Source organism: Rhineura floridana, chromosome 2 (assembly GCF_030035675.1).
Source record: "Rhineura floridana isolate rRhiFlo1 chromosome 2, rRhiFlo1.hap2, whole genome shotgun sequence".
NCBI lineage: Eukaryota > Metazoa > Chordata > Lepidosauria > Squamata > Rhineuridae > Rhineura > Rhineura floridana.
In genome coordinates, this window is record NC_084481.1 from 142,790,338 (window position 1) to 142,816,522 (window position 26,185).

The following is a 26,185-nucleotide window of genomic DNA, read 5'->3' on the forward strand; positions in this document are numbered from 1 at the left end:
TTTTCAGCATGTACTGAAGACCTTCCTCTTTCAACAAGCCTTTTAAGTAGAGATCTTTTCCCAGTCTGCGTCTGTGTTGGAATTGCTTTTAAAGATGCTTTTAAAGTTTTTATAATAAAAGATATTATTAAAGATGTTTTGTTTATATATTTTAAAATCTGTTTTTATGATGTTTTAGAATGTTTTTGTGTTTTATTTGGCACCCTGGGCTACCTCTTGGAGGAAGGGTGGGATATAAAACACTAAAAACATTCTAAAACATCTTAAAAACAGACTTGAAAATATATAAACAAAACATCTTTAATAGAGATGGGATAAGATGGCGACCTAGGAGGTTGCATACCCAGGAGCTCCGCACTTTATCAATTTTTATGCCTTACTTAAAGGACTCAAAGGACAAATTCTTACCATTCGTATGGCATTTATACGACTAAGGGGGAGTGACTGCTGACCTTGGAAGATTACTTACACTCTTATCTTCCCTCTGTCAGCAAATACTGAAGAGGTTCGCTCCTCTACATTACTCAACACTCAAGCCGTATTGAGTAAGTAAACATTCTAAACTCTAAGTCGAAACCGCAGCGCTCTCCTTGGCTGGGAACGAACAACAGTGTTACGTCGAGGGGCTGTAGCTCTGCACCCTCAGCATGGCAGAATGGAAAAGGGAGACCCTCTGAGACCCTGGATGACTACACCCCTGCTGCTGAGTTTTATAAGGGGCAACACTGAGTTTGAGGAGGAGGAGGAAGCTGACACCCAGGGCCACACCCTGGGCCGGTTTTGATACCATGGTGCTTACTAGAACTGGATATAAAGCCTTGGGAATTTCACCCTCCTCCCAAAGTGGTACTTCTCAAGAGAAAACCTTCCAGACGAAGATCACTCAATTTTTTACAGATAAGCAGTTACCAAGGTGCATGGAGAGTATGGAGGGGGAGGAGCTCCCTTTAATTCGTGACTGGACTTTTGGTCGGAACAGCGATCTCCTTGATTTAAAGGGCAATGACAACACTCCTAGCTTGGCTTATGAGCTGTCCCAAGCAGAGACAGCTACTGAGCCTATGTTGTCAGAAGAGGCCGAATTGCAGGTTCTAGCTCCAGTAGCAGAGCAAGAAAGACAAAATAACCAAGGGTCCTTATTTTCCTCCTCATTGCTCCAGCGAACTCTAGTGTGCCAGAATCCCTTAGAAGTAAACACTCAGGACTCTGTAAACCAACTGGCGTCACCTTCTCTCGACGGTTTGTCAATTGAGAGTTGGTTTTGCGCCATTATGCGGGAAATTATCTTATTAAAACTTTTCTGGACAAGAGTAATACTCTTTTAATGACTGTTGCCGATATTGCACAAGGAGCCTTTTGTGATTTTGCCAAAGCGTGCTCAAGGACTCAATCCAAGTTCTGTGTCCAAAATCTTAAGGCCCGCACAAAAAGGAGTACAAATAGGAGTTCCAAAAGTAATACCAACAAACAAGAGGCTAACAAACTTAAGAAGAGTAAAAACATAAAAAATCCAAAGGCACTTAAATATAAGAAGTTACAGTATAGCAATTTGTTCAGACATCTGGAAGCAGACACTACTCCAGTGGCAAAGCCTCGAGAAAAGATTGCTCCCTCAAAAAAGGATGCACCAAAGGAACTGGTGATTTTAAAGGGTCTAAATCAGACTGATGTACTCCCTTCTTCAATGGGTCTTCCTCGATCTTCTGCGGACAATGCAAACAATTCACCCCCTAGACTGGACTCCTCCCTTAGAAATATGCCTGTTAGGAAGAATCCCCACGAACAACACAAGTGGAACTTAGTATTGAATCAAAAGAAGTTGGCTTTCTGCAATTACCCTAAACCCAAGGGTTTTTGCTCTCAGAATCAGCGGAAATCCCATTTTTTAAATCTATTGAGAAGCATCTCATTCTGTACATTATTTGATTATGATATCGAATGTGTGGAATATTTATATTTCTCTGGGGTTACCGCGCGGGCAATAATATCGTTCAAAGAGTGTAATGTTGTAGCCAAGCTCTATGCAGGTAAAGAGGCTTTTAACTGCTATAATATTCAAGTGTTAAGGGTTTTCGAAAATGTGGCTTCACCATCTGCCCTACAGTTCAACGAGGCCAAAGTTTCTCATGATCATTGCCCCACAGTTGTATTTGAGGATATCATGAAATCTGCCCAGTTGGCACAGGTTGATTATGAGAAACTCTACTACGCCGATAACCCTAATTTAACTGAACCCCTTCAGGGGCAGTGCTCTACCATAAAAAAGGACTTAGCTAGTGAGTCATTTGGGATGGAGGAGTGTAAGCTAATCGAGGTGTTTGGGGCCCTCCCAACACAGGATCAAAATGAAATAATATCGAGACTTGGTCTCTTAAAATCCTGCTTGCTTTCATCCATGAAAAGTGATAAGGAACAACTATATTTTCATGGGTCTGAGCCCCCAAAAAACTCCTCTGATTCTCATAACAAGATTAGTCCCGTGTTTCAAGGGGTAAGAGCATGTGGATCACACGGATCCTCAACTCTTTTGGTGGGGGTTGAAGTTTACCCTGCTCCCCAAAATCAGAGCCAGCTTGAGCGGGAGGGTAATACAGTAAAGAACCTTCCTATTCAAACTGTTGACCCTTTGGTGGGGACGGGCTCCCTCGGCGTTAAGAGTAGTGTGGAAGATAGATCGAGTATTTTAACTCCTTCTCTTTCCCCTCCTGAGGTGTTCGCTCCTAGGATTATTTCAAATGTTAGCCATTGGAGCCCCTCGATGGATGAGATTGTCCCGATTGACATTTCTAGATCTAAAGGGGTGTCGACGCATATTCCTCCTCAGCAATACCCCTCCCCTTAGCTTGCCAAGATACTTGGCTTTGAACTTCATAACTGATATTGATGCTCCTTGTTCTTCCAACTGATATACGGTCCCACAGGATCTTGAGCACTTATCTCTTATTTCCTGGAATGTGGCGATTGGTTAAATAAGTGCGCCGATGTCTCTTTTCTGACCTTTCTCAACCACTATCATATCGTACTTCTTCAAGAGACCTGGCTCAATGAGCCATTTGTCCTGGGCGGATTTGTATCTTATTCACTCGAAGCTGCTCTTAGCTCCCGCGGGGGACGTTCAAAAGGTGGTCTGGCTATTCTGATCTCAACAAAACTTGACACCAGCTCAATCAGACTAGAGGGGTTGACTGACATCGCATTAGCCATATCATTTAAACTGGGATCGTACACTTTTGTGGCGATTAATATTTACCTCCCGCCGGTACAAAAAAAACAGCTACTCAGTTCAACCTGGTGCAGGATGAAGGAGTACATCAGTAATCTTATGAGTAAGTTGCCCGCCGCTCATTTCATTGTTGAGGGGATTTTAATGCAAGGTCAGGAATAAATGATGACGCTTTGTACCAACATTTTCACCTTGCTTCCCCCGCAGTGGTTTTGCCTCATTTACTTCCTTTTAGGCAATTTAAGGATAGAGGCTGTAACTTTGCGGGTCTCTGCCTTGCCCAGATGATTAACGCTCTGGATTTGATCATGCTGAATGGCGGTGTGAGGGGTGACCTCTGCGGCAAATATACTTATGTAGCGTGCCACGGGTCTTCTACTATAGATTATTTTGTGGTTTCGCCTAGTGTACTGAGCTCAGTGGTGAGTCCTGAGTTTGCGATAAGAGACGAGAGTGACCATCTCCCTTTGGTCCTTACACTTTGTTTGGATAACGTGAAGTTATCATTGAAATGTGAACCTATGTTGAATCAAGCGGTGGAAAGACGAGCCACACGCATTAGGTGGTCTCCCTCTCTAGCCGATGCGTTATCTAATTTCCTCTTTTCTACAGACAGCCTTAGTCTATGCTCTAGGTTATTATCGGAAACTACGCCTGTAATGATATGTTCCCTCTTTCAAGAACTACTGAGGTCCTTACAAGATTGTCCAAATTTTAAAAAACAGGTTAGATCTCGTACCCTGGGGCAGGTAACTAAGTCCTGGTTCGATCATGAGTGTGCCTCCTCGAAAAGATTACTTATGGAAATTTATAGGAGGTATCGAGCCTCCGATTTGTAACCTTACCCCCAGAATACTTAGAGTCTAAACGACGCTATAAAGCTTTAATTAAATAAAAAAAGAAATCTTTTCAGAGAGAAGCTTGGTTAAGTTTGGTTGAGGCCTCTAGACAAAAAGATTCTAGAACATTTTGGAGACTCGTCTCTGGAGGTGGCCAGGCAGTTCCATCTTGTCTCGATTTTCATATCCCTGCCAGAGAGTGGGAAGCGTATTTCACTGAGATCTTTGCCAAGAGTCAGAACTTTAACTCCTTGCCATGGGACGACATTTCGGAATTTCCAAATTGGCCCTGTGTCCATTCAAGAAACAGCTGCCCTTATCAACAAACTCAAGAAGGGTAAAGCGCCCAGGGCTGATAATATCCCCCCGGAACTCTTAAAAGAACATGTAGACTGGTGGGCGCCAATTTTGGCAGCCCTGTTTACCGCCATTGACCAGTCTGCTTCTTTCCCTGAGGACCGGCGGATGGCTATTATCATACCCATTTATAAGAAAGGATTAAGATCAGACCCTTCTAATTATAGGCCTATAAGCTTGCTAAGTGTTATTAGCAAGATTTATGCCAGTCATCTTCTTGACAAGTTGGTTTCCTGGATGGAGAGTGAAAGTTGCTTGGCAGAGGAGCAGGCCGGTTTTAGATCAGGCCGTTCCACTGTGGATCAGGGCCTTGTGCTCCAGCACTTGGCAGAAAAATATTCTTTACCCAAGGGAGGAGCACTTTTCACGGCGTTTATTGACCTCAGATCTGCATTCGATTCGATTCCTCAGGAAAGGCTTTGGACAAAATTATTATCAACAACTATTGATAGGCGCCTATTGTGTTTAATTCGTGGTTTACATGAGAAGACCTCTTTAAGGGTCAGATGCAACCGGGCAGGTCATTTATCTGATCCAATTCCAACTTATAGAGGAGTGAAACAGGGATGTATCCTTGCCCCGTCTTTATTCAATCTGTATATTAATTCCATAGTAAAGCGTTTGGAGGGGGTTAACTCCCATTCTCCCTGTCTGGCAAGGAGACACGTGTCTTCACTCTTATACGCTGACGATATAATTCTTTTAGCCCTAACGGAAGTCGGGTTGCATCGTCTGCTGAGAGAGCTTGGTTCCTTCTGTACGGAAGAGCTACTTACTATTAACTATGCTAAATGTAAAGTATTGATTTTTTCCAGGAATAGGCGTAAGCGGAGGTGGCAAATAGATAACCACCCTATTGAACAGGTCTTGACTTTTAGATACCTTGGTATATCTTTCCATTTGCTAGGCTCATGGAATACACATTTGAATAGATCGGCTAAGATTGCCCCAAAAAACAGTCAAGGGAATTTGTTCTTTTTTCCACTCTAAGGGTGGCCAACATGTGCCCTCAGCCTTACAAGTATTTAATGCCAAGGCCATTCCTCAAGCACTCTATGGGATGCAAATTTGTAGTAGTGGTAATTATGCCCCCCTCAAATCTATCCACTCTGAATTTCAAAGGTCAATAATGGGTGTCCCTAGATGTGTTCCCAACGTAGTTGTACGACTCGAATTGGGAACCTTACAAATTGAGACCCGCGCCTGGATATATCGTTTCAATTACTGGCTGAAGCTCCTGTTTATTCCCACTGGTCTGGCTCCTCTCACACTGGTGGATACTTTCCAGTCCAAATGGAAGTTGACATTGACAAAAAAAATTGGAAGCCCTTGGCTTTTCACTTCAGGAGATTGGAATTTTAGGCTATTCGAGGGCTAAACTAGCCATTACTCAACGCCTTAAAGACATTGAATTCCAATCTAATCTGTGTTTGGCCACGGCCTATTCCCACCCACCCCCGTTTAAATGCGAAAGCCTGTGTACTTGCCAATAATCTGATTAACTTGCATATCCCCAAATACAGGATATCGTTTGCCCTCGCAAGATTTAACGTCCTCCCCTCAGCACTTCTGGAGGGTAGGTATAAGGCTGCTCCTTTCTGTGAGCGTGTATGTCCTTGCGGGGCTGGGGAGATTGAGTCTGTGAGCCATGTATTGCTGCATTGTTCTTTCTATTTGGACCTACGCTCTCATTTTATCTCTCCAATTCTCCCCAAATATGATTTGGGCCCTGAGGCCGTCCTCATACAGTATCTACTGGCAGACCAGAACCACATGATTACCGGGAAAGTAGCTGCTTTTTGTACAGCTGCTATTGCCCGTAGAAGAAAATTAGTGCCTTGTTGCTAGGAAGTGTTAAATGGGTTCACACTGTTTTAAATGATATCACAATTCATTGTTTTAATTTGTTCTTGAATGGTTCCTCTGTCTGCCAAGTATGATTTCAATTAGCAGCAGGAAGGGTTTACTATACACAAGGTATTTCTGGCCTCTCCTTAAGCCTTCTCTTATCTCAAAATTAGCTCTTCCTCTACCTTTCCAAGTTTGGAGTGTTATTTTATTTCTAGACAGGGGCCTAGGAGAGGACCAAGCTGCACTTCATCCATTTTTCCAATATTTCTTGAACAAAACTTGAAAAAAATCAAGATGGCTTTCTGACATATTCTCATTTGATGCCAGATGCCACAGAGAAAGAGGCAAGGGTGGATGAGAGAAAACTCCAAGTGAGCAAATTGCTACAACAAAGGTTGGGAGCAGACCAAGGCTTTTTATGCCTCTTTCTCCAGACTACCTCCTCCAGACTCCATCTCCTAGAGAGAACTTCGGAATTGTAAATGGCCAACTCTCTTAGTCCCTGGGCCGGACCAGAAGCAGTATCATGTAAGGTGGCAAAACTTCATTATGATTTTTTTGAAAGGTGTATGTCTCTGGATTGTGTTTTCATGTGATAGCCCATTCTAACAGGTTGCCAAAGCCATTTTCCCTATCTTTTCTAATTTAAGCTATAATGTCACTTAGATAATATTTGGTTACTTAGATAATAAGACTCATGAAATGATAACACTAACATTTGTAAATAAAAACAAATGCATATTGAACAGTTGCTGAACTCACAAAACTACCAGACGTTTCTTTGCAATAACACTAAGTTACTTGCTATTCATACATTGTGTAAAATTACATTAAACATGGGTACAGTCAAATGTGTCTAACTATAGCATATCAAAATGAATTTACTGATGCTCTGGCTTGTTGGAAGGGTAAAAGAGTCCCCTACAATTATCTATTATACTTCAAGTGCATATCTGGATCAGGTAAAGTGTCATATGCAGTCAACCATATAAAAATAAGAAAAATTAACTTTTTTCTTGATATATAGCTTGTACCACGAAAACAGTAACAGATAAGGTCATTATAACAATTTGTTATTTTTAACAGAATTCATTAGCTTTTCAAAGCAGTTTTACATTTTAAAATCAGACACTTTGTTCATATGTGATAACCTAAATCAGGAAAACTTAGAAAAGTTAGAAAAAGATAGCCATCTTGATGACATAAAAAGCGTAAGAACCAGTCAGAACAGGGTATCCCATGAAAACACAATACAGACACGTACACCTTTCAAAAAATCATAATGAAGTTTTTCCACCTTCATGATACTGATGTGTCAGTTTTCAGACCTTGGCCCACAGACTATCTGGCATGAAGACAGGCACTCCTTCATTCCATAACTTCCCTCCTAGTGAGCTCCCTGTGTTGCTGGACTGGTGATGTGCGGTGGGAGGCTTTTGGTTTTTCAGGCTGAGGGGAAAGGGCCAGTGAGGGACCAGGCTCTGGCCCTATATGCCCTAGTAGTGTGGGAGGTTCCTCTGTGAGTACCTGTTCAACAGCCTCAGGTGCAATGGCCTTCCTATCTTCAGCAGTCAGCTCTGAGACTGACCCTGACTCTGCTCTCCATCTGGTGCCCAATTCTGTGTCCAGATCACTGCTGGATACAGGGGTCATGATAGTTTCTAGCATTTTCCAGGAAAGTGAAAACAAAATGAATGATTTCTGAGATGAACTGAGGATACTGAGTAAATTACATGTTTATAAAACTACATGCAGGATAATGGATACATCCCCATACTTTGGAAAATGGTACCAAATCAGCAAGTGTGATTTCTAAGAGCCACAGTAGCCAAAAAGATAATCCTGCAAAATGGAAATCAGCTGTTGCACCTAACAAGGATGAATGAATAAATGCATTTGGATGAATACATGCAGGATCCGACTGCAAAGGAAAACGAAGCTCTTAGTAAGAAAGAGAAAACACAACTAAGTTTCAAAGTATCTAGCAAAACGTCCTAAAGCAAGGAGGTGTCAGTGAGCACCTGATGCCTCTTTGTTCCATCCTGCCCCTGCAGAATCGCTAACCAGCACAGTAACATTTCTCCTCTATTTTTCTCCTTTCTTTTGTGCTTATTTTTCAGTTTAATTTAGGAAGAAAAATTGTAGTGCGAAGAAAAAAGGCACAAGGGATAAAAAAGAGGAGACAAGGAGTATGCTTAATCTGTACTCAGTTTTTTTTTAAAGCATGATAAAATCAGCCCTTTAAAAATAGTATATTGAAAAATCACCTAATGTGCCGGTGTTGCTGCCTCTTTGCATCTTCTCCTAACCTATTTAACGATGGTGAGCGGCTCCGAGAAGATGAAGTGTAGCTCCCAACAGTTTTCACAGTTCCATTAGGATTATTCTGCATCTGTTGGAGTAGGTGAGGCGAAAGGCTAAGGTGTGAAGAAGCTAAGGAAGAGGCTGACCAGTCAGGAATGTTGATGTTCAGATTGTTATCGCTATTGGACCGAAGCAAGACACGAGGTGCTGTCAAGGTGCTCTGGGGCCTCCGTCTTCTGTTTGAGTAGGTAGGAGCTTCTCTAAATGGCACTGTTTTAAAAAGGAAGAAAGAATACAAAATGATACCTCTGATTTTAGGTACACGTAACAGACCACCCACTTACAAAAAAGATCAACCATCTATGGTGCCTTTCAGTTCTTAATATCTGAAAAACAGATCAAGTCTGCCTTGGCTGATTGTCTAATCAAGATGAGTACTAGAACTACATTTAAACTGCAATTAAAATTAAAGATAATTTTCACAGGAAAACAACTTTTAAAATCTAAAATTAATAAGCTCTGTATTACTGAAAATCTGAGTAATATTTATCTCACTGTAAGAGACCAGGATTGGATGTGTGATGTTTAACAGTGAATGTTGACAGTCTCTGACTTATGAACAATAAGCAATTGTTGGCATTCACCAACAAATGTGGACAGCCTCATAAAACACAGAATCTGAATGGTTTTTAGTATGGTAAGAGCAGGGAGGTTTTTTGTCCATGCTAGAATGGATTCTCCCTCCCTTCCCTCCTATCTCGTAGCACACATTTAGAGATTTATATTACTGTAAACGTCCACCGCGGGGAACTGGATTCTTCCACGGTAATAGCTTCACATGACAATCATATACAAATTATCTCCCAGTGTTCCCCCAATTCATGCAGTGCCTCTCAGTGCCAGCACCAGCAAACAACTATGGGGAAAAGGTAAGCACCTTGCAATACAGATCACTTTACAGTATCAGGGAACTACAATAGAACCTTCTAAATCCTGCTGAGTCAGAGTTCTGGAGCTGAAGGTGAAAATGTAAATCTATTGTCAAATTCCACATTGAACACCCAGTTGTATCTCTCACTATCATATCTGGTTCATATGCTGTCAGTATTTAAATGAGCACAAACATATGCAATAAAACGTTGCTCACTATTGATCATTGTAAAACAGCACAATTCAGTTTTATTACAGTAAGTGAATATTATGCATGCATTGTCCAGAATGATATTCTGAAAAAGATCTTTCTCTTCCTGCCTCTAATTATTCAGAGCTTGTCATCTATGATGAGCCACTAAATCCTGTGGAGCAATTCGTTGTACCTAGCATCCATGGGTTGGATCTATATGGAGAAGTATCATGGCCTTGTTTGGACATAATGCTAATTTATAGATTAGCATTACATGAATGCATCCCAGGCTCATCTACTCCCCCTTTTCTCCTCTGGAATGACTGTAAGGAGATCAGTTCCATTACTTCAATTTCTAACTAACCACAGTTTATCACTATGTCCATATCTGGACAAACTGCACTTAGTCTTAACTATATTAAATCAGTTCCACCTCAAACTGATTTATGAAATTGGCTTGTTAAAAAAAACCCATAGTTTAGGGTTTGGATGTAATGATAAATGGTGATTAATTGAAAATGGAAATGAAAGCTTCAATCTCCAGATGTTCCTAAAGAAGAACAGAGGAAAAGGAAGAGCACATGATTCTGATACTCATGCATTGTTACACTAAACCACAGTATAGCAGTACATCTGAACCAAAGGCACTCAGTAGGAGAGCAATGTGACTACCTGATGCCATGTTTTTAAACAGGTATTAATGGCAGAGAACCAAATGGTTAATATGGAATATGAGTCAATAGTTCACATCTCAGCTCACCCATGAATTATTATTATTGTTAGCTTTATTAGTCACTTGATACCCGAAGGTCCTCAAGCGATTTACACAATATTAAAACAAAACAAATAAAACAAAACAATAAACAACAAAACAATGATAATACCACTTCTACTCACCCACAGGAAGGTTTGACAGAATATTAAAAACCAAACATCTCAATCTATCAATCTATGCCTGGGAAAAAAGGTACATCTTTACCTGGTGCTGAAAAGATGTCAACTCACTGGGGAGCATATTCCACAGATGGGGAGCCAAAACTGAAAAGGCCCTCTCCCTCAAAGGGGGTATCTGGACAAGGGCCTCAAAGGAAGATCTAAGGGTCCGGGTAGGTTTATATCAGGAGAGACATTCCAGAAGATATTGGGGTCCAGAGCTGTGAAGCGCTTTATAGGCCAAAACCAGCACTTTGAATTGGGTTCAGAAGCATATAGGCAGCCAATGTAATTGGAACAGCATAGGTGTTATATGCTGTTTGCTTCAACCCATCAACAACTGGGCAGCTGCATTCTGCACTAACTGAAGCTTCCAAACCGTTTTCAAAAGGAGCCCCACATCAAGCACACTGCAATAATCCAGCCTTGAGGATTACTGTATCCAGATTATCCCTGCCCAGAAATCAGTGGGTTGGTCTTAAGCAAACCACCATCACGTCCCATCCAATGATATCAGGGTAATAACAATGGCTTAGTTTACAAGATTATTACAAGCATTCCTGAGATTATCTTTGTGTGAGCACTTACAAAAGTGCTAAATAAATTGGAAATAGTATTACAGCAGTCTCTAATCCAGTGATTCTCAAACGGTGCGCCACGGCACACTGGTGCGCCGCAAGAGGTGGCTAGGTGTGCTGCGAATATTATGAAAGTATATTTTAAAAATGAGAAGAAACCCACTTGTATAGAGATTTATTACATCCAAGATCAATTAATAGCTAGGCTAGGCCCTAAAATATATTAATATATTTTTAATTTTGTACATGAAATGAGCCAGAAAATTTTTATATGTTTTACAGTGTGCTGCGAACCAAAAAAGTTTGAGAACTACTGCCCTAATCAATCAAAGGACAAAGCCAAATAGGCAGCTCACGCACAGGAACTCAGGCCTCATGATAGGAGGGAGCTTCAAGAGCTTCAAGAAAACATTGATTTCACTTGCCACTTTTAAAAATGTTTCCCCTCTTGATGTGACTTCAGGACACACTATGGGAATGAGTAAGTTCTAGGAAATAATTTTTCTGTCATGGTGAAAACAAACTGATGAGACCGTCATCCTACAGTGGTCATGGACAGTTATCCCTCAGCCATGAAGCAAGGATACTTTTGCTTTTCAGCTACAACATTATCTGGATGAAACAAGACATTTCTTGAATGTGGCAGCAAAACTAGCTCTCCAAGCAGCAGTGGTAGGTTATTAATTTGATGCGCGAAGTACCCTTTCTAACATAGCTGGTGTTTGTGTACACATTAAGGCAAATCTGCATCCAGAAACATGTTTTTGAGTGTAGACCTCTGTTACATATCCCAGTGAAATGAGTATCAACATTCTCATTGAATAATCTTGAACTACCAAAATTAAATTTAGAACTTGTGTTTTTCCCGTTCTTCAAAATGAATGCTAATATTTCGCATCTGTTTTTTTTAAATAAGGAAAATTCTATTTTAAGGTATTTCAAAAAATATAAATGTGTTTTGCAGAAATGAGATGAGTGAATTACTATCAGTATGGTTATTTCACTTCCATTTGAATTGTTAACAAGATCTAAATTTATATTTTAACCATTTAGCTACATCAACATGTTTTGTTTTAAGTGTGTGTGTGTGTGTATGTGTGTTTAAGCATTGTATGCCTGCTCATAATTTTAGGCCTAGCAAACCAAAATGAAGGGTATAAATAAATAACTCAAAGATATTTGGTTCTAAATTTCTAACACTGAGGCCAAAACTAAGTTAGTTACAAAAAACATATGCTTGGTTCCACAACGCATGCCCATGTACATTATATAAAAATCACCCTGCATTGTACTTTTGAACACCCATTTAACTACATATGGTGCCTTTCAACAGTGTGTATTTCATGAAATAATTAAATGAGTTTTGTCATTTGTCATGCCAAGTTTCAAACACCGTATCTAGGTAAAGGCCCTTAGAATTTATATCTCCAAAATACCAAAATTTTTTACTGACAACCTTTTAAATCTGTGTGGTATATAACCCTCATCCTCTAAATGTTAATTCTGCCTTACAGAGCATTTAACCCAGAACACTGATATATCATTTTATACAGCGACACTGAATTCAATGGAAGGATCTCAGGATAGAGCAACTTTAAAAAAAAAGACTAAAATGACTTTATTCCAAGTACTTCAATATAATTTATACAGTACAGTCTACAAGCATCTGTCTTCCACATTAGGACTCCCAAATTTCAGGAGAAACAGAGCAACACCAAAGTGATTTCTGTATTTTCCCGAACCCCTTTCCTTTTCATATGGTTAGTGTAAGGGATGGTCAATAGTTATTCTTGGGTTAATTCTTAAGTGATTTTAAGAAAACATTCTTTTGAAAACTAAGCTTAAAACACTTAAGGGGCAACTGACATGAACGTTATAAGGAAAATTAGAGACAAACAACCATCTCCTACTTTACAAGTGCATTTTCACCTTTTCCCTATATCAGTTTGCAAGCTGCAAGTGGGTAAATGATAGAATTCCTACATGTGCTATTTATTTTATCATCACAATAAAATGTAATAATTGTAGCCAAAAAAACCCAAAACCACAACCCTATAGAAATAGAAATTACACTTAAGATGTCCTGGATTGATTTCCATTTCCATGTATTTTTCAAAATTAATTATAGCTGCAAAGCTATTCAGATGAAGAGATATAATAACACGCTTCTGAGAAATTACCACCCTATATTAATTAAAAATATTGTTTCATAATCCACTGGAATGTTTTCCTCAAATTGCATACATCTGAAGAAATCATTCATGAGCATTCAATAATAATATAAAACTAAGAAATCTGCTATGCTTACTCAAATACATACATTAGGAAATAACAGAGCTTTTTTCCTGTAAATGGTGCACATGGCTTCTTTGCCATAAACTAAAATGAACAAGTCACATCCCAGCTCTTATAATGAGTTATCTAAAAGGACAATCTAACATAAAGGAATTCTGGAAAAGATACGGAAAGAACTTAGTATAATTATACAGTAAGTAAGCAGATAATATTAAGCCAGCAGAAGAAAACAGCAGTTCTCAAACATCAAGTGCTTTGCATTCAGTGCTTACCTTCTTTCTTTGTTAAGGCATTTAACAAAGACTTCATTTTCCCTTTTACTTTAGCAGCAATCCCCTCATTATATAATCTTTGCTGAGATGAAAAGGAAAAAAAGCTACCCAGTTTCTATGTGTTTTAACTGCCTACACCCTGACATAAGCAGCAGGTTACCGGGCACTGTATAACTACAAGCATAGCTGGGCATGCAGTACCCAGCATTCTGGTGACAAAGCCCACCCCACATTCTGTCTGTCAGCTGGGAGCCAACTGTGCATAGACTGGTGCTGCTCAAAATGTTTTGCTATCTTTCATAGTATTAGTCATGTGAACACCATCGACACAGTCTTTCAAACATTCTCCTGCATTTGTAACTGAGACATTTATGAGTAAGAGAACAGGGATGACTGAGAAGCAAGGAGAAGCGGGGCAAGCAGAGTGGGGTCAAAATTAACATTTGGAGGAGGAGGTGGAGGAGTCATTCATCTTATCTCATGGCAGCATTTCATAGGCTAAAGGGAAACTCTTGAAAGGGGGGAAGCTAGTGAAGGTTAATCTCAGCATTTAGACCCAAAATGTTTCCCAATATTCATTTAGTTTCTAGCAATGCCTTCTAGACTGCCTAGGTTAGTCTCTGCTGGTATCCAATTAACTACTTTCAAGTTTCACAATCACCTAAACATTTGAACAAAACTGACGGTCAAGCTTTTTAAAGTAGAATGGCTTCTTGTTCTTTTTCACTTAATTTTATTCCACTAAACTTTAGACTTTTCTTCCAAATGAACATACATTTCACACAGTTACTTAAAAATACACTTTATTATTAAACCTACTACAGCATTTAAGCAGCTTTATTTGGGTGCCTTTATAGGTACCTCTGCAAAAGCTCAATCCTAAAAATGCTTATTTGAAATACCAGTGATTTCAATACAATTTTATTCCAAGTAAGTAAATTTGTTGAGGACTGCAACCTAAGAAATAGAACGGTAATGGCAGTGAAATGAAAATTGTTAGGAAGAAATGTGTCTCTTTACATTTAAAGCATATTGGAAGTAGTGCTCTGCATTTAACCATGCACAAACCTGAGGCACAGTTATATCATAAAAATGTGAAAATTTCAGTAGTACCATATACAGAATCAAATTAGTGGTCCAATAGCAACAACTGCCATAAACTTGAATAAATTGTTAAGTTTACTAATAATAGTTGCTTGTTCCGCTGCAGCAGTATTTGCCTGTGTTGGCAAGGTATCTGCTGCTAAAAGTCTGCATTTGGGATTATTGCTAAAAATAACTCCTTCATGAATAAAAAAGGGGGAGATAAGAGGAGATAAGTTAAATTTTACCTTCCTTTGCTTCTGATAAAATAGCTGTAAAGAATTAGCAAGTATGCATTAGCAATGCAAACATTTTAGGATTCGTTTAATATTACAGTGTTTATGTCACCATTAATTTCTAATGAAAAAAGCCATCCTCCAGACAAAGAGGTTTTTAGGCTTGGAGTTCATTTCGAAGGTCTGAGCTGATGTAAAATTCAGCAAAATGATTTGAATCCAAACCTTATTTTTGACAAAATATACATAAGCCCAGCCAGAGGAAATTAGAGAACACAAATATGCATGGGTATCATATATACTGTCAAATACAAGGGCACTCCCTTTTATTTGTTAGAAATATGTGCATATATTTCTCACCCTCTTACCCTCTGTATCTAACAGTTGAGCTGGGACAACTACTTTCCTGAGGAAGCTACATTTTTCACTCATCCCAATTTTAAAGAAATAGGCAATGCCCAGATAATGTTTTTATCTAATGCCCAGAGAGTAGACTTCAGAAAATAACTGTATAGCAAAGTTTTTTTAAAGCATGATTTATATATTACTTAATCAAAAATATGTCTGAACCATTTACATACGCTGGTACAAAATATTTATTAAAAATGGCAATACAAACAGACTTTAAAACATTAAACATAAATACAGAAAACTTAATAAAACTATCAAACTATAGGAAAAAATTGAGTTGTTTTTTTAAAAAAGTACATAACAATGCACACAGGGCTGGCACCAGGCATGCTGGGGCCCTTGGGCACCAGCCTGCCCCAGGGCCCGGCACCCACACATTCCCCACCTACCAAACTTTCCCTTGGTGAATGCTGCCCATGCTGTACATGCATGCCTGCCATCAACCAAGATGGCAGCCGAGGCTTCCCTAAAGGGCTGATGATCAACCAAGATGGCAGCAGGGGCATCAGCCCCTTAGGGAAGCTTAAGATGCCATCTTGGTTGATGGCAGGCTTGCACCCGCAGCACAACCAGCATTTACATCAAAGGAGAGGTAGGTGGGGCATTCAGGCAGGTGTCGCAGGCCTGACAGTAGAGGGGTGCCTAGGAGCTCCCTCTTGCGATCCGTGGCAGGGTCGGGAGCCGCTGCTGCGGATTGCAGAAGGGAGCGCTACCCACCCACCCTAAGGAGAGGCCCTTCAGGGGCCCGTTGGGACCAAGGGCCCTTGGCCAGGGCCTGACCTGGCTGCCCTCCTGTGCCGGCCCTGAACAAATAAGTTTTTTAAAAATAAATGTCTAGGAAGACTTGCCTAAACAACAACAAAAGAAAAGTTTTAGCAGCCACTGAAAACATAATGAAGGCACCCGCAGGAAGTTCCGGAGGATAGGGTCCTCCTGCCACACTAAAAGATTGATTTATCACAAGCCTAGCGCAAGCACTATGTGGCAAATGTAAAAATACCCGTTCAAAATTCCAGATTAAAGATCAACGTTCAAAAATGCCAGATCAGAGTGGTTGAGTGGGCACATAAGGGGTGACTCGATCCTTCAGGTAAGATGGTCCCAAGCTGATGAGGGCTTTATGTACTAATAGTAACACCTTGGATTTGCCCTGGTAACAAATTAGCAGCCAGTGCACATTTTTGAGCAGAGATGTGATATGTTGACAAGGCCTCACACTTTTAAGTAATCATGCTACAGCATGATCAGTTTCCAGAAAAACCACAAGTTAGCCCCACATAGAGTGCATTGCAGTAGTCCCCAATGCCTGCACTACTTGTTGTCAAATTATCCCAGTCCAGTAATGGCTGCAGCTGTTATACTAGTCAAATCTGATAAAAGGCATGTCTAGCCATCAAGTCTACCTGGACCTCTAGTGTTAAAGCAGGCTCCTTGAGAGCAAGCACAACCCCATCCAGGAAAGGCAATTGACCAATTTCTTGAACATGGGAACAACTCACCTACAGTACCTCTGTTTTGCCAGGATTCAAGCTCAGTCTATTTTCTCTCTTCCAGTCCACTACTGCATCCAGGCTTCAAGTCAAGAACCTGACAGCCTCTATTGAGACAGATGTTACAGAGAAACAGAGCCTAGTGTCATCAGCATGTGGGTGGCGTCTTGCCCCAAATCTCCTAATGACCACTCCCAACTGCTTCATATAGATATTAAATAGCACTGAGGAGAAAATAGCACCCTGTGGAACCCCACAGCATAACGGCCACAGAGCCAAAATGCACTTTCCAATGCTACTCTCTGGGCTCTGCCATGTAAGTAGGACTAGAACCACAGTAACACAGTGCCCCAAATTCCTCCCACTAAGCCAGTCCAGGAGATACCAGTCAATGGTATTAAAAGCCATAGAAAGATTAAGAAGGAGGAGGAAGGTCACACTTCCCTTCTCCTGCTCCCAATAGAGGTCATCCACAAGATCAACCAGGGCTGACTCTGTCTTGTGGCCAAGCCTGAACCAAGATTGAAAGATTTAAACAACCTGTATCATCCAACAATGCCTTCAATTGCCCTGCTACAACTCTCTTTCACCACCTTCCCTAGAAAGAGGGTACTTACAACTGCTTGGTAGTTAGTTCAAACCAATGGGTCCAGGGCTGGCTTTTTTAGGAGCAGCCATATCACCACCTCTTTCAAGGACCACTGACCACCCTCTTCCACAATTAAGCTTTAAACAATGAAGCTTCTGGACCCAATTAGTCAAACTTCCATTAGGTTTAACAAGTCAAGAGGGGCAGGAGTCAAGAAAGCACCCTTTCCTCCTCTTGCATGGTACAAGGAGGAAACTGCTTTCCATTTTTAACAAACTGTAGTTTTTCAGCGGCTGTGTTTGGACCACAATAAATTATGGTTTATTGTGACAGGAATGACCCTAGACAAGCCTAAGGCTTGCATGCTTTCTCATCTTCCTCTGACACAGGCATGCAGAAGGAATTTGGAGCTTTTACTTTATTTTTTTATTAACTGCAGTTTAATCCGATTAACCATTACATCCAAACCCTAAACTGTGATTAATCTTAATGACAGTTTGTTGAAACAAACCAGCTTCATAGCTCGTGATTTGAAGTCCGCTTGTTTCAGACAAATCATAATTAAGATTAATTTACAATTTATCTAAGATCAAGATTAAGATTTATTTTTAATGTTATTTATTCAAGCACCTATATTCCACCTTTCTAATGCAAATGCACCACTCAGAATGGCTTATAACATTAAAATACTGTTTCACAGAAGAAGAATATAAAATTGCCAATAAAGAGAGAGAAGGTCAGATATTAATATAAATAATAAAAACACCATCTAAATAACAGAACAAGAACTTGATGGAACAAAAAGTTTTTCAACAACCAGAAATTAACCGTAGCTTGTCAGGTTTGGTTGACATGATAATCTATGGTTAACTGAGCAAACTCTAGTTAGACTTAACTATGGTTTAAGGAAACCATAGTTATGATTAACCACAGTTTTGGATTTGGACATAATAAACCACAGATTTAAAATCGGAATCAAAAGCAACCAAAAAGATGTCAGTGGACGTCATTGGGGAGAGGTTCCACAAACATGGAGCCACAAGTGAAAAGGCCCTTTTCCTTGTCATCATAATCTGAGCCTCCCAGACAGCAGAGACTGTGACACTGAATTTTGTTTATTTAAGTTAAATATAAAAAAAATGCTCATTTTGGGAACTGAACACAGTTAATTTACTTGTGTTTGTGTTAAAAGACATGCTAATATGCTGACTGCCCTTGTTTGTTTAAAGCTGTGCTTGCAGAATGAGATATTAGATTTTGTTGCAATATGCAGCTGTGTTTGTAGACAAAGGTATCAGACTTGGGTGAAACATCCAAGGTTGAAATAAGAAAAACAAGTGTGAATAACAACTTCCAAATATGGAGATAGGAAGAGAAGGGAAGTTACCAGAGGAAAATGGGCATGGATTAAAGTGATGTAAGGAAAATGAATTAACATATCAAAGTTAATAAGAAGGCTGGCTGTGTTCAGTTTAGTCAGAACTAGCTCTGGCTGTTTCTCCACGTGCACGTGTTATTAATAAATATACTCTTCCTCCATCTTGTTTCATCGTTTCTGAACTCTATTGGGGTGAGTATTGGGAGCGAACTCAAGCCACCAGGATCCTTCAAAGGGACTGGGGCGTTTTGTTTATAACAAGACCTGGAACTCCACACTCCACACGGTACTTACCGGCTGTGGGGCGAGATTTGCTGCCTGGGGTGAAGCCCTAGCCGCCATTTAGAGGAAGGGCAGGCGCGCCAGGACTGGCATGACGCCATCAAGGCGCACTGTGGGCGACGAGTGGCCGAGCCTATTTAAGCTCGCGCCGGCCCCTCACCCTCCTCTTCTTCTTCGGCGAGCGACAAGAGGATGACGAGGGACATAGCAGAGAGAGCTGCAGGACAGTTGGCGTTGGTTGGGCCTATTAGGCCTAATTGGTTACCCCCAAAGGGGGTTTTGGGAGCCCCAACAGCTGTGGGTGGTAGCACTGCGGCGTGGCTGTGACTGGGGCAGGCCTCGTAAAGGGGCCTGACCAGCGGGCCTTGTAGTGGGGCCTAGCAGCGGCACGTCCAATACCCCCCCCCACCTAGCAGTTGTGGAGGGGTTGATTGAGGCTTTTTATTAAGTAGTGCGACGTTAGTGCTGCTGGTGGTTAAAAGAAAGACACACAGCATACTAAAAGGAAGTTTAAAAATAAATGAGACTATACTGGATATACAAACAAAATTAAATATAGTCATGCTAATACACTGGTTAAAGACAGACTCATGCACATAAAGGGAAATTAAAAATAAATCAGAATAAAGGGACGAACAAACAAAATTATAAAATCCTTCTAGTTTAAGTTCCTTCTGAGCACTCCCCCCCCAACAGGTTCAGCTTAGCCCCCCCTGATGATATACACAGGTTGGTTCTTTATTATATTATTACAGGGTGGATGCATGATGTGATGGCAGAGCCCTTTCGTGAGGCTTATGACTTCTTGCTAGGCCCAGACATAGGGGGAGGATTGCCCACCCCGCAGGTTATCCAGCTTAGCCCCCCTGATGATATACACAGGTTGGATCTTTATTATATTATTACAGGGTGGATGCATGATGTGATGGCAGAGCCCTTTCGTGAGGCTTATGACTTCTTGCTAGGCCCAGACATAGGTACAACTTCTTGCTAGGCCCGGGCATGTAGGAGGTTTGAAGTACTTAATTATATGATTATTATACTACATACTAGTATATTGGTGGGGCCTAGTGAGCCTTTTTAGCCTTTGAACCTTTCATAGTTATATGATAATAAGGGCGGAGATAACAGTTTGCTAGAAAATGTCTAAATCGCTGTATCTTAAGTGACCGATCCTTTTGCATTCCAAGTGTTAATTTCAGGCTATTTGTTCACTCTGAGACAGAAGAAGCATTTACCTGAATTTAGTTAGGAATGGAAAGTTTAGCAGATGGTAATCATATTGATTGGGGAATAGGAATAAAGAGGAAAGCCCGATTTGCCTAATAGAGATCCCTCATATTACAGGATCTTAGACTGTTTATTGACATAGGGCTGCCTTTTAAGGTCCAGGCAGACTCTTCCCCCCTTTACTGAGTATTGTGGCACCAACAACGAAACATCATTACCTGAAATTACATTTTAGTTAGGACTTATGATATCATTACCTGGAATTACATATAGTGTGCAACGGTTGCATTGGCTCATCTATTTTGATATGTGTTGGAAAACCTGCTATAGTGCAGCCACATATTGGTGACAGCAACACATCCTCAGCATCTGCTGCTCTTGGATTTATGATATCATTTACTAGAAAGGGATATAGGATGTTAATTTTGCATTTTGGACATCTATTATGATAGGTGTTTGGAAGCCTACAAGGGGGAGGCCGCTGCAGTGGGCCAAATATGGGTGGCAGCGCCATATCTCCAGTATCTGTGCTTTGGGGAACTGGGTTAGCTGCACTAAAATGGTGGCTGGGAAAGTGTGCTTACTCATAAATTATTTCCTTTCTTTATGTGAAACAGGGAAATATGAGGACAGTGGCCCTCACAGCGGTGAGGAGAAGCACCTAGCAGTAGCTGCTCAAGGAAAGCGTTCCTCCCCTGTTAAGCTCCAGGTACTGGGACCTTGCTTGCAGACTGCCCAGTTCCTGGGGAGGTTTGTTTTGTTATGGGGTTTTCTTTCAGTTTCTGGATCCCATATTGTAGTCTCAGGGCTTGCATTAAGGGCCTGCACTCTTAAATTTGTCTTGGGCATAGACGCAATGGCAATCAGTAATGGCTTCCTACCAGTGGGGTTACGAGGGGATTTATAGCTGCTGGGTTTTTTGCCTTTTCAGTCAATTCTATGAGGTAGAACATTACATATGGGCTACTCTATTCTTGCACGGAGCGCTTCAGCTCCTTCCTTGAAGGGGCTGTCGGGACGAGAGGGTAAAAAATTTGGGTGCATGTTAACACCTGATGTCACAGATTATGGAATGGCTATGTAACTGGTTCATCTTAATGGCTGTGTCAATGGACCATCCTGCCCGGTGTTAACCTTCCTGGGCATACCACCTAATTCACCACCAATCATACTCATGTGGTCAGTCAGTGAGGGCTTCATGCCAGTTAGGCCAAGAAAGTGTTTCTTGTCTGCCCTCCAGGTATTAGAGGTATTTTCCGGTGGTTTATGAGGTCATAGCAGGGCTTTCACAGCCTTACTACAGGTTCAGGGTTATTGCTGTATAATAATTTAATGCTTGTTGTGATCAAATATTGATCAAGAAATTAGAGCCAAACTGCAGGCAACATTTTCTATTCTGGCCCAAATCATTTGGTCTAGTTTTCCCACAATCCTGGGGAAGAACTAACTAACTTGCTGTAGAATTACGTGACATAGCTCAGGGCTAGAGCATCTGAATGCGAGCTGAAGGTCCATAGCATCTCTAGGTAGGGCTGGGAGGTAGAACTGGAAGTCCATGGATGCATCGGGGGTTTTGTGCAGGCAGTGAGGCTTGGGAACTCTCCCGTCCATTTTAGTGGGATAACATGGTCATGGGACAGGTCTGTGATTTTGGAACGGTAGGGTTATGGCCCTTGTCTGTTCCTTTGTTCTCTAGTGCCCAGATTTTAATGTTTTCTTTTGGGGCATGGTAAGGTAGAGTATTGACACTGTTTTATTGAGGTGCTGTCATGGACTCAGGTGGAGCGGTTCAGCTGTGCTATGCAACCGCACATTGGGAGATTGGGGAGAGGAGTCAAAGATGGCCATAAGCCGGTCTGTTGCCCCAGCATGCTCAACAGCTATCAGAATGCAGGAGGGGGTTTCCCCAGGACTTCTGGGCCCGCAAGGGCTATGCGCCAGAGTGGCCTATTCGGTGAGTCACCTGCTGGGGTTGCCTAGTGAATGGCTGGAGAATGGGCCTCTCAGTCCAAGCACTTCGAGGTAAAGGTTGATGATTTTCCCACTTATTCCAGGGACTTTAGAGTCCGCCGTATATTAGCTGGGTGGGCTGGAGAACACCCTGCCACCCTCGATCCCCGTTGCCCTTTCTCACGGGACATTTTATTGAGTATGGTGGGCCAGTGAAAAACAGTATGCTCCTTAAGCTATGAAGCCAGACTATTCCAGGCGGCAGCCCTTATGCTGGTTTTTGGAGCTTTTAGGATAGGTGAGGTGGTGGCCGGATCCAAGGGAGATTTGTCTCGATGGGCCCTCCAGCAATCAGATGTCTCCATGGAAGGGAGTTGTACCTGTATAACATTGATGGACCAGCAATGTTGCTGGACAGGGATGGAGCAGCTGCGCACCCTATCCTGGGCTTACAGTTAGCCCTCAGTCAATGGGCTGCAGTGTGGTGGCTTGGCTGGCGAGGAATACTTTGGGACGGGCTCTTACCCACTTTGTTCCAGCTTGGTTCAGTGCAGACATCTCTGCATGTGGTGGTCATTCCCCGAGTTGGGAATGACCTCAGTATTTGAGTCAAGGCCCTCAGGTGGCGGACATGTGCAGACATGCAGTTCGGGACGCAACGATGGCCTCGGTTACCTAAGGGCATGGCCCTCAGTTGCAGGGATGTGCGGACATGCACTTGGCGAGGCACAAGAAGGGCATGGCCCTCAGTTTGGCAGGCATGTGCGGACATGCAGTTGGCGAGGTAACGGAAGGGCATGACCCTCAGTTTGGCAGGCATGTGCGGACATGCAGTTGGCGAGGTAACGGAAGGGCATAGCCCTCAGTTTGGCAGGCATGTGCGGACATGCAGTTGGCGAGGTAACGGAAGGGCATAGCCCTCAGTTTGGCAGGCATGTGCGGACATGCAGTTGGTGAGGCAACGGAAGGCCATGGGCCTCAGTTTGGCAGGCATGTGCGGACATGCAGTTGGCGAGGTAACGGAAGGGCATGGCCCTCAGTTTGGCAGGCATGTGCGGACATGCAGTTGGCAAGGCAACGGAAGAGCATGGCCCTCAGTTTGGCAGGCATGTGCGGACATGCAGTTTGCGAGGCAACAGAAGGGCATGGCCCTCAGTTTGGCAGGCATGTGCGGACATGCAGTTCAGGAGGCAACGATGGCCTCGGTTACTAAAGGGCATGGCCCTCAGTTGCAACGAAAGGGCATGGCCCTCAGTTTGGCAGGCATGTGCGGGCATGCAGTTGGCGAGGCAACGGAAGGCCATGGCCTCAGTTTGGCAGGCATGTGCAGACATGCAGTTCAGGAGGCAACGATGGTCTTGATTACTTAAGGGCATGGCCCTCAGTTGCAACGAAAGGGCATGGCCCTCAGTTTGGCAGGCATGCATGGCATGCAGTTAATAAGGTGAAGTCAGCCTTGGGTACGTCTGCTTTGGTCAGACATACTCCCACGTGTTGGCACACAGCTGGGGCTTAGCCAGTGGGCCACAGTTGGGCTGCCGAGGGATGTGCTGGGATGGGCTCCTTCCTACGCTTTCCCAATCGGCAGTGGTTCATCATGTGCCACAGTTTTTGGTTATTCACCTGGGCGGTAATGACCTGGGTATGCTGAAAGACAGGGCTCTTATCGAGCAGGCGTGTGCTGACTTCTGGGCCATCGAAGGACGCTGGCCGGGAGTGCACTTGATGTGGTCTGATGTTTTACCCCGTAGGCATTGGAATTGCGAGGGCGACCCTAGGGGCATAAATAGGACCCGCAAAAAAGTCAATAGGCAACTCAGGCTGGCTCTTTTGGGCTCTGGTGGGTCGGTTATTCACCATCCAGAGATAAGACGCAGTAGGATAGAGCTATATAGGTCAGATGGAGTCCATATGACAGATATGGGTAATGACATCCTTCTAGGGGACCTGCAGGGGGGTCTGCGTGAGTTGTTGTTTGGAGGTGGGGCAAGTGGGGACTAAACAGAAGTTTGTCCCCTCTTTGGTGGCAAGGAAGTGCGGGAAAGTGTAAAGGTGAAGGGCAGCTAGGTGACACCTTTAGGCATCTTTGGAGGTAATTGGCGGTTCCGGAGGCCTGCAGCTCCAGGTTATACGGCCCGAGGGCAGGATACGGGTCGCCTTTGGGGCCGACATGTCTCATCCACTCGGAGTTTCAGGGCACCGGGGGCAGGTGGTGACGCAGGTTGGCCTTCCTACACACCCTATGGGTGTGGTCAGGGCAAGGCGTTGGCAGATTGGCAGCCCCTTGCCTGGCAGGGGTTGAATTGCCCCAATAGCTGCAAGCAGGCTTTGCCTGACTCACCAGGAGAATCCCGCACTTATGTTCCCCTCTGTAGGTTCGTTATGCAATGTGAATTTGGTTAATAAAGTGGCCCGTTATTTAACCCAAATATATATTGTGTCTGTGTCTTATTTCACCCCTGGGCCACAAAAGGGCCTCAGATGAAGATCTAACAGTCCAAGTAGGTTTCTATTAAGAGAGCTATTTCAGAAGATATTGCGGTCCTGAGCCATAAAGAGCTTTATAGGTCAAAACCAGCACTTTGAATTAGGCTCAGAAGTGCACAGCAACCAGTGCAGCTGTGGTAGAATTGGTTTTATACAATCTGTTTGTCTCAAGCCAATTAACAGTCAGGCACTAGTTCTACACTAATTGAAACTTCCAGTCTTCAGATTCAGTCCCATGTAAAGTATATTGCAGTAGTCCCAACCTTGAAGTTCGCAAAGCCTAAATTACTCGATCCTAGTTATCTCTGTCCAGACAAGCTGGTAGAAGGCACTCCATGCCACCAAGGTCATCTGCCTCAGGTGAAACCAATGAATCCAGGAGAACTAGAAAAATATGAACCTGCTCCTTCTGAAAGGTATTTTGCAGAGTCAATACAAATATAATTCTAGCTGAATTTTATGAGTTATAGAGCAGTGGTTGCCAAACTTTATTTTCCCATGGACAACTTCAAAATTGCTAAGGGTCTTGCTGGCCCACTTAATGATTTTCTGCCCTTTAGCTTCCAAATATAATCACAGTTTTGTCTGTTCTCCCCAAACTTTATCTTACAGCTGATTCCATGCATATTTACTCAGAAGTAAGCCCCACCAAGATCAATGGTACATGTACATAGGACTACAGCCTTAAAAGCCTATGTTCTATATGGCACTTACTTGCAAATAAGCATCACAACTCCCATCAACCCCACCAAGCATGGGGCAAGCATGATGGGACTTGTTGTTCAACAACATCTGGAGTGGCAGAGGTTCCCCACACCTGTGCTAGATGGTGAGGAGAAAATGGAATAGGGGAAAGAAATATTACCATCACCTGCCACCCTACCCCTTCGCTCCCGATAGTCTTCATCCATTTGTGAAGCTCTACATCTACAGCAGAATCAGGAACTATGTTGTATATAGATGCCGTACCTTGATGTATTTTCATGATTTCCTTCTACGTTGTTTTACCTATTAACATTGTTTAGAGACATTTATTGTTGTTTAATCGTGTTACTAAAATGTGGAATTATTATTGTTAGTATTGTTTGATTTTGAATGTAGAATTTGTAGTTTTTCTCATATTGACTCTTTTTTCCTTAGAATATGTAAACCGCTTAGAGATTTATATGTAATAAATAATATAAATTATTTATAAATTAACTAAATTAATAAAATTAAACAAATCAATACATATCATCTATCCATCTGAAATATCATCTGCTGCTACATGAATC

The 26,185-nt window shown here is 42.1% G+C and overlaps 1 protein-coding gene across 8 annotated transcripts in view; it reads right to left on the reverse strand.

The window, feature by feature from the left end:
- Nucleotides 1-26,185, reverse strand: part of SHANK2 (SH3 and multiple ankyrin repeat domains 2) — a 655,745-nt gene that overhangs the window by 392,822 nt on the left and 236,738 nt on the right. For all 8 annotated transcript variants that reach the window (XM_061610714.1, XM_061610713.1, XM_061610715.1 and 5 more), the window contains one exon: nt 8,538-8,844. In XM_061610714.1, the coding sequence (XP_061466698.1) occupies nt 8,538-8,844 (307 nt within the window). The remainder of the gene's footprint in view (nt 1-8,537; nt 8,845-26,185) is intronic.